This window comes from Vigna unguiculata, chromosome 3 (assembly GCF_037176805.1).
Source record: "Vigna unguiculata cultivar grain cowpea cultivar isolate G323 ecotype 2 chromosome 3, ASM3717680v1, whole genome shotgun sequence".
NCBI lineage: Eukaryota > Viridiplantae > Streptophyta > Magnoliopsida > Fabales > Fabaceae > Vigna > Vigna unguiculata.
Window position 1 is genome coordinate 48,867,682 of NC_140794.1, and position 8,804 is coordinate 48,876,485.

At 36.4% G+C, this 8,804-nt stretch overlaps 2 protein-coding genes across 3 annotated transcripts; one reads left to right on the plus strand and one right to left on the minus strand.

The window, feature by feature from the left end:
• Positions 1 to 1,309: 1,309 nt before the first annotated feature.
• LOC114175603 (uncharacterized) lies at positions 1,310 to 6,693 on the plus strand. Of its 2 annotated transcripts, XM_085670543.1 has the most exons (13): positions 1,310 to 1,748; positions 1,832 to 1,902; positions 2,009 to 2,054; positions 2,412 to 2,484; positions 2,949 to 3,032; positions 3,187 to 3,303; positions 3,671 to 4,138; positions 4,416 to 4,822; positions 4,937 to 5,036; positions 5,135 to 5,194; positions 5,296 to 5,382; positions 5,541 to 5,669; positions 6,047 to 6,693. In XM_085670543.1, the coding sequence occupies exons 2-13, from the start codon at positions 1,893 to 1,895 to the stop codon at positions 6,347 to 6,349; spliced, it is 1,884 nt and encodes a 627-aa protein (XP_085526669.1). In that variant the 5' UTR covers positions 1,310 to 1,748; positions 1,832 to 1,892; the 3' UTR covers positions 6,350 to 6,693. The 2 variants fall into 2 exon arrangements, with proteins under 2 accessions (XP_085526669.1, XP_027916167.1); XM_028060366.2 differs by having other exon boundaries at positions 1,310 to 1,902.
• A 979-nt stretch (positions 6,694 to 7,672) lies between these two features.
• On the minus strand, positions 7,673 to 8,532 carry LOC114177348 (STS14 protein-like). The gene has a single exon (XM_028062647.2). The coding sequence runs from the start codon at positions 8,443 to 8,445 to the stop codon at positions 7,927 to 7,929; it is 519 nt and encodes a 172-aa protein (XP_027918448.1). The 5' UTR covers positions 8,446 to 8,532; the 3' UTR covers positions 7,673 to 7,926.
• Positions 8,533 to 8,804: the final 272 nt, after the last annotated feature.

An 8,804-nucleotide genomic window follows, 5' to 3' on the forward strand; every position in this document is an offset into this window, starting at 1 on the left:
CTCAATCTTCTTCCTTTACCTCTAGTTGTAATCGTTGGAGGCAACCGTGTTGTATAACTTCGTGCACTGTTGGTGGTTCAACGAGAAATGGATTAACTCCAATTTGTAGCTGCGGAGGGATGACGACTTTAAGGATAGCAAAAACTCCAAAGAATATTGGTAGAAAATTTTGGGTACAATCTGTTTTTATTGTTGTGTTAATAATAAATTGGTTTTAATTTTTGATTTATTGATTTACAAAGTGGTGGTTCCAATAATGTGGGCTGCAACTTTTTCAAATGGTGGTGTTGATGAAAAGATGTCATCATCATGACACAAATGAGGCAGATTAATGATTTTAAAGTCTAATATATTTTGTACTATTGTTAAATGAAGAAATGAATTAGTTTGATTATGTTGTTATTAGTCCCAACATGTTCAAAATGACATCTTAATCTGAGCATTGAAGTAAGTGATATTGGTCTAAGCTTTGGGAGAAATTAAATTGATCTAACTCTAGAAGAAGTTAAATTCATAACATTAATTCATCATTATCAAAATGCACTACATCAATGTTTGACAAAAGTAAAATTGAACGAAGTTTAAGGAAAGTCCAAATGCAGTACAATGCTTAACTCTCCACTTCATTCCGAACTCAAGAAAGACGAAGATGAAAAAATTTTCCTAATTGCAAAATTTACCCTAAATTGAAAAATTAACGTTAATTAGCCACCTGTACAGTACACGTAACACACCCTAATATAAATGGTGCCACCTGTACAATTCTCCGTTAATGATTTAAACAGCGTTACAGAAAAGGACTAAATAAAACACGAATTGCGAAAATGAGGACCATTTTAAACATTCTGTAAAAATGAGGATCATTTTAAACATTATGTCAAAATGAGGACCATCCGCAACAAACACTACGAAAATGATGACCAAAAAGGTATTTAAGCCTTTTTTATTTATAATAATGATTATTTTAGTAACTAATAACTTTCTATTTACTTGGTATTTCAAGTCATTACAATGACTAACAATTTTTGGTGTCTAAAATTAGTTATTAATGAAAAATTTTGTTGTGCTGATTTATGGATACTTAAAACTTCTTTGTACTTCTTTGGTAAAATTATTAGCTATTAAATTTATATATTTTTATTCTAATATTTGTGTGAAATATTCACAAAACTTATTAACAATTGATTTGTGTAAAAAAATTAGCTTATCACTTCCGTTACAGTTATTTTTTACAATTTTTTTTTTTCATTTTCAAGATGATGAGAGATTCTGTTTAAAGGTTTGGTAGAAACTACATAAGGCCGAGTGTTGATTGAAGAATGAGACGTGGGCAACTTTATGTCATTCATAACTCGTATGAATATGTAATGTGTATTCAGCCACTATTTTATTTTCTTCTCTAACGGGACCTTGGATCTGTTGAGGCTTTTACAGGGAGATTTTGTTAACTTTTGGTAAACGTTTTGACATTTCACACCGGTCTACCACTGCAAAAGGCCACCCTTTGCATAAAGGCTACGAGCATAGCACGAAACACTTACCACCTCACCAGAGGGTTGTCAAAAGTGAAGGCTCATTCGTCAAAAGCCTAATTAATCTATTCTACGCATTCGTGGGTTGGATTTGGTTTCCTTTGGTCTATGCAATGCCCATTATAGTTATGTTTATGTCTGTCTAAGATGTGTTAGCACCAACCACTGCAAATGATCCCTTTTGTGTGTACTAAGGAAGCTTTTCACAGCTCAAATGCAAGTACTCTAGTCAAATCAACTCAACTCTTGGAGTTTTGTTTGTAGATTCTTTTGGCTAATTTGGTATCTGGGCTATATAGTGTTTCGGCTTTTTGGCTCATTGCATTGCTCAACTGTTCTCTGCCTGATTTCTTGGCTGTAATGTTTCAGGGTAGGATGCTGACCCTGTGCTGCTTTCTTTTCCCAATTTTTTTTTTTTTTTGGTGTTGTTTTATCTTTGTTCACTGGAAATGACTTTGGTTTTGGATGGCTTTTAGGCATGGGGTATGAAGGGTTGATTCCAAGACACAAGCGTTCAAAGAGGTGCCCCTCTCTTCCTTACGTTCTTCACTTCACTTGTAGTACTCTCTTGATTGTGAACTTCAGGCATTAGGGTCTTTTTTTTTCTTTTCTGGGAAAATGGACAATAATGCTTTTGCATTTATTTTAATGTTTCTCCAATTATATTTTCCTTGTCTCATCCATTGGAGCACATCCTTTTGAAGAAGGGGGTTTCTGGTTGAAAGTGAAACTGAAGGCTCATACCTCTCAGAATCGATGAGAATTGGGGGTTTCACGAATGTAGCTTGGGGACCTTGAAGAGCACCACAACGTAAAATACAGAATCAGACATCGACTAATAATACATATTAATTGTGTTTTACTGTTTTGGTATGACAGCTTTCCTGATAAGAAAAGAATGGAGGATGATAATGCAGATAACCACCTCGAGACCTCAGATCGAACAAAGCTGGTATAATCAATCACTACGTTATTTTATCAATATATCCCCTTCACTTTTTCTTTTCTTTCTTTTTTTAATTAGGGATTTGGAGGTTCTGTTTTTATAAATGAATGTTTGGCATTTATGATGCTGAAAAAATGTTGGTTGTTTTCAGGGGTGATGATGTGAGGGGATGTTTTGTTGGTATAAATGGTAATACAAAAGCCAAGGGGGAGCCAGAAATTTTTATAAAAAATAATTGTCAAATTTATGTATGGGAAAGGGATGGACGAACAGAGAATTGTTCTGTTTTTTTTTTTTTTTTTTTGAAGTGGAAAGCATATATGTCTGACAAAATTAGTTCCATCTCATACATCTATGCTAATGGTTGTCTAATTTAATATAATGGTATCGTACACAGTCACAAGTCACTTATAGACAATTATTTAGAAGAAAGGTTTTCACACCTATGAGTGGCTTTGATATGGTTTCAGGATACAGGGTACCTCACGGAATGCGGTAAGCCAAGGAAAAAACAAACCCCTACAAATGATGTTCAACTTACACTGAAGCAAGAGGTACGACACCAGAACTATTCATCAAAATTCTTTTGTTGCATATTCTACTCAAGCAGTCATTTTCTTTTAATCTTTCTTCAGATTTTTCTTATGCTTCATGATACTTCTACCTAATAGCCATGTCTATTTTTGTGTTTAAATAATCTTGTGCCAGATTTTACAATTAGAGAAAAGACTACAAGATCAATTTGAGGTCAGATGCACGTTAGAAAAGGCTCTTGGATACAGACCTAAATCTCTTGTTACATCAAATGACAAGATACTGCCCAAGGTTGGAACTTCAACAAATTTTTAGCCAATAAATATGCATTTTCTTCTGATGTCATAATTTCTACATGATTACCAACAGGTCTATCATACTGAGAATTAATGGATTGATTTTATATGTGCTTTCTAAACCATTTAAAGAAAATTGATGTTGCAAACGTACTTAGAGTTTTTCTTTGTGTAATCTAGGCTGATGGCGGATATGTTTGTAGCTCAGTTCTTCCTTGTATGTGTCTGAAAATCATAAGGTTGTTTTGTAGCCATAAATGATTATGCATTGTTTAGGATTATAGGTCTGCTATGATTTTCTTGTCATGTATGTCTTTCTGATTGTCTTGACTCATTTTTTACTTTTATTTTTTTTACTCCAGCCAACGTCCCAATTAATTAAAGAGATTGCGGTGTTAGAGTTAGAAGTTGTGTATTTGGAACAATATCTTCTCTCCTTGTATCGTAAAGCATTTGATGAACAATTACCCTCTGTAGTTCCATTCACCAAGGGGGAAAAAATAAAGTCTTCTCCAACTGCACCTACAGCAATATTCGTTGAAGTATCTAAGCCTGAGCTCTTAACCAAAAGAGGAAGCTCTGCGGTACAATCAATTCATCATGAGCTTGATGCTACGCAAAAGGAATATAGTGTAAATGAACCTCAGACTTTAGGGAAAGAATACAGTGTACATCAACCAGAAGGAAAACATTTAGACTCAGGCGTATATCGTTGCCACTCCTCGTTATCACAGTGTACAGCATTTACAACGAGAGTATCACCTCCTGCAGCAGATGAATTAACTGAATCTCTGCGTGCTTGTCATTCCCAACCACTGTCCATGATGGAGGTAAATCATGTTCATGGAAATATATTTTTATCTGTTTTTTGTATTTAGTATGGTTCCTAGCACATTAAGTTTCTCCAATCATACCATTATAGATTACAGTTGTCTTCGTTACTTTGACATGTTTTTATACTTATGGAATGGAAGAATACATGACACTACTCATTTTGTTGTGAAGTTCTGTTATGTACACTTCTCTTTGTAAACATATAGTGCTGATTTCAGAGAATAATCTTTGTGGACACCTTTTATGGATTTTGACTCAGTTTAATCTGTGTAGTATGCCCAAAATGTTGATGCTTCATCAAGAATAATCAGTTTGGCAGAGCATCTTGGCACTCGAATATCTGATCATATTCCAAATACACCTAATAGGCTTTCTGAGGATATGGTCAAATGCATATCAGCTATATATTGCAAACTCGCAGATCCATCTACGACAAATCCTGGTCTTTCATCTCCCAGTTCATCCTTGTCTACAACTAGTGGCTTTTCTATTGGAGATCAAGGAGACATGTGGAGTCCAGGGTTCAGGAATTCCTCCTTTGATGTGAGGTTAGACAATCCTTTCCATGTGGAAGGACTCAAGGAGTTTAGTGGGCCATACAGCACCATGGTTGAGGTATCATGGATTTACCGAGAGAATCAGAAATTGGGTGATACTGAGCAGTTGCTCAAGAATTTCAGGTGAGTTTATCAATATCTGATTGAGATCGAAGCTTTCATGTGAAAGTACTTAGTTAAGCTGGACTCTGCAGTCTCTTGGAGTTATAATGGCCATCCACTTTTATGTTATTTCAGATCACTCATCTGTCAACTAGAAGATGTAGATCCTGGGAAGTTAAAACATGAGGAGAAATTAGCTTTCTGGATCAACATACACAATGCTTTGGTGATGCATGTAATTACTATTTATTCTCAAAACCATGTTTCACTCTAATAGTTCTCCATTTGTCACTTATTAATTGAGGTTGTAATATGTTCTTTGGTTTCTAATAGGCATTTTTGGCTTATGGAATTCCGCAAAACAACGTGAAAAGAGTCCTCCTTCTGTTGAAGGTAAAAACTAACTATGGTAGCTTAATGGTCCATTAAAGGATGAACCCGTTTAGCCTATTTGCTTTTGGTGACATACTCAGTGTTATGGATGCCCTTTTCAGGCTGCATATAATGTTGGTGGTCATACAGTCAGTGCAGACACAATACAGAAAGCTATACTCGGGTGCCAGATGCCTCGCCCCGGACAGGTGGTGCTTCATCTGCTCATGCAATTCCAACCTTTCCCTTACAGAAAATTTAAAAAAAATAAAATAAAATAGCCATGCATTTAGGATATCTTTGAAATGTCGGTATTTATTTTGTAAATCCTATTGAGTGACTTCTTCTTACTTGAATCCTCTTGTAGTGGCTACGCTTGTTCTTTTCTCCAAGGACAAAATTCAAAGCTGGAGATGGACGACAAGCATTTGGTATTGAGCATCCTGAGCCTCTTCTACACTTCGCTCTCTGTTCAGGAAACCATTCTGATCCAGCGGTACTTATTCCAATTCTTCTGTATGTGTGGTTTAATTAGACTTGTAACATTCTATTTTTCAACAGAGAACAAATTAAATTGAGGAAACATAACAGATAATTTCGACATGAAGTAATTTCATTTTCACTCGTCTAATTATATAGTAAACATGGTTTGGGCTGCAAGAATTAAATCCCTTATAGCAGTGGTTCTAATGCCTTCATAGGTAATGTGGATTTTACTGTAAAAAGGTCTCAGCCTGTCCTTGGAATGTGTTAAAAACAAAAAAGTTCACGGATAAACTTGTTCATGGATATGGATAAACAGATAAAGATTACGTAGCCATTTCTTACATGCTTAACTTCAACGAGTTGCTTATCTGTTTAAAACTATGGCAGGTACGTGTATATACACCCAAGAGAGTAGTTCAAGAACTAGAAGCTGCAAAGGAAGAATACATTCGAGCCACCTTTGGGGTACGTAAGGATCAGAAAATACTCTTACCTAAGCTTGTGGAGTCATTTTGTAAAGACTCGAGTTTATGCTCTGCTGGTACCCTGGAGATGATCCAAAAGTCTCTACCTGAATCTCTAAGAAAGAGTGTTAAAAAATATTGCCTTGCAAAATCTAAGAAGAGCATAGAGTGGATTCCACACAACTTCACTTTTCGATATCTCATACCCAAGGAGCTGGTAAAATAATTGCTTGTTAGCCTTCCTTCTTATTATGGGAGACAATCTACATCAAGCTTTAAAAAACAGTCCAAAGCTGCAATCGTAGTCGAATTTCTCAGCAATTTTTCAAAATATCGAGGATGACAATGGAACTGCATCTACGACTGCCACTGCAATTTTAAACCTTGATCTACATTGTTTGCTCTATTATGTATTCTTTTGTACAAAGTTGACAGGGTAGCAGCAACAGCAAAATCTAATACTCCAATGTGTTGCATTTTGTGTATGCATTGTGTAACAGTTTCATTGTATTATCTGTAATTGATGTAAGCTTATTCATAGAGTTGAGATTATGATATTAGCAGTATAAATGAAGTGTGTAATCAATTGTCATTTTGGTTTTTTTTTTTTTTGTGATTTATAACTGGCCTGTGATTCATTGCTCTAATACCTTTGCAAAATTTCTTACCTAAAAATATAAAAAATACTATTATTTTGACACCCAACAAATTTTTACACTTATTTTATATCTATTATTTACTCTTCAATCTTTATTTTTTTATAAATACAAAAAAAAAATAACTCTTTTAACGACTAAAATATCCATTAAAATGGGTTGTGGCAACTGGTGTCAAAAGAAAACATTTTCCCGAGTATAAAAACAGAGGTGCATTGAGATCGCTACATACAATATTATAGCAATCACGTCACGCTACTGGTCTGTCCAGTCATTAATGGACAATGGTTGCTTGTTGTCATGTGACGAGTTCTTCACCTAACTATCAACCTCAACTGAATTTCCTTCGCCAGATGGTCCAGTTTATGGAAAAATATTTGTTTAACTTCAAATTAATCATAGTCGTGATTTCTGTTTGTCAAATCTTTAAAAAATGTTATAATTTCTTTGAAAAATATTCCAAAACGTAATTATAGCATTAGATATTTGCGGGCCAACTTGAAAGAATGGAGTTTTCACCATGAAAAGAGCACAAGAGGCTGAGAAAACTTACGGACGGAGTCACAAGTGAACAGTGAAGGATTTGAGAGAAGCAAACAGACACAGAAAAATAACGTACATGCACATAATGGCGATTAGATATTTTGGATCGAGCTGAAACATGAAACAAAAAGTTCCGTGTTCAACGGGATGATCTACAGCGTCCCGTTTGCACGTGAGCCCCCAAATAATTCATCCATGCCATAAAGTTACTGACATGCATGCAGTTGACGAAAACCCCACAAAACACCACGTCAATGCCTTAATAACCTTCCACAAACATCATCGATCCCTAGATTTCACTCGCTCTGGCCCACCTTACAGTTATTATTATAATGTTTTCAAGATCAAGATACACTTACAAAATTATTTTATAATTTTCCATGGAAACAAGATCTGCTAAGGAAATCCAAATCAAGAACCACACCATGCAATGTGGTTTTCATGGCGTCTGATTCTACTTCAGAAAGAACTCATTACATTACACATATAAATATATCAGTTGCAGAGGATTAATTAGCAGAACTTCACGACACAAACAAGCATCATTAACCTAGATATTTGAAAGGAACTAAAACCGATCGAGAGATACTTAGAAGAGGAAGAATCAGTAAGGGCTTTCCCCAACGTAGTTCCCTGGAGGATTGTAGAAGCAAACGGTCAAGCTAGCATCCTCTTTCACGCACGTCGCTTGAGCGCACCCGAGCTCCATCGATTTCCTCCACACCACCTGCGTGTACACGCCGCACTTGTGGTTCGGCACGCACGAGTTGTCGGTGTGGTTGTAGAACTGCTTCTGCTTCACCCACTCCTCCACCGCCATGCGCGCCGTCACCGCCGTGCCGTGCGCCCAAAGCTGGTTCGCCCCGTACTTTCCGGCGGTTAGGTTGGCGAACTGGCACCCCATCCTGTCCCTCTGGTACCGCACCAGCTTGCTCGTCACGTTCGCCACCTGCTCGCTCCACCGCAGCGGCTCAACGCCCACCGCCGCCCTCGCCTCATTGTGCGCCTCCAAGAAATCTCTCGCCGCCGCGGGGAGCGGGGCAGCCACTGCCGGAGTCTCTCCCTCCGATGAGCCGTGGAACGTGGCGAGAGCTGCCAGCAGAAACAGTGCACGATAAAGCATTTTGGTTTTGATGTGAAGTGTGGCCTACTCGTCTTCTGTTTGTTGTGTTACTGTTTTTACATTGTACCATATATATACTAACAGCAATTATTCCTTGTCCCTAACTCCTTTTATTACTTGTTCATTTTTTTGTGATTTTTTCTTTGTATTTCAATATTTAATTATTTATCTTATATCACACTTTTAATATTAGAAATGGTGTATACAACAGTGAAATATGTTTAATCTTTTGTAAGTTAAAGCTGGTTGAAAATTTAAGATCATGTTAATTTGTTATGTGGTTTTCTGTACCATTTTGGAGTGAAAATAAAAATTTACCAAAAGGTGCAATGCCAAACCAAATTACACAAATAGATGAC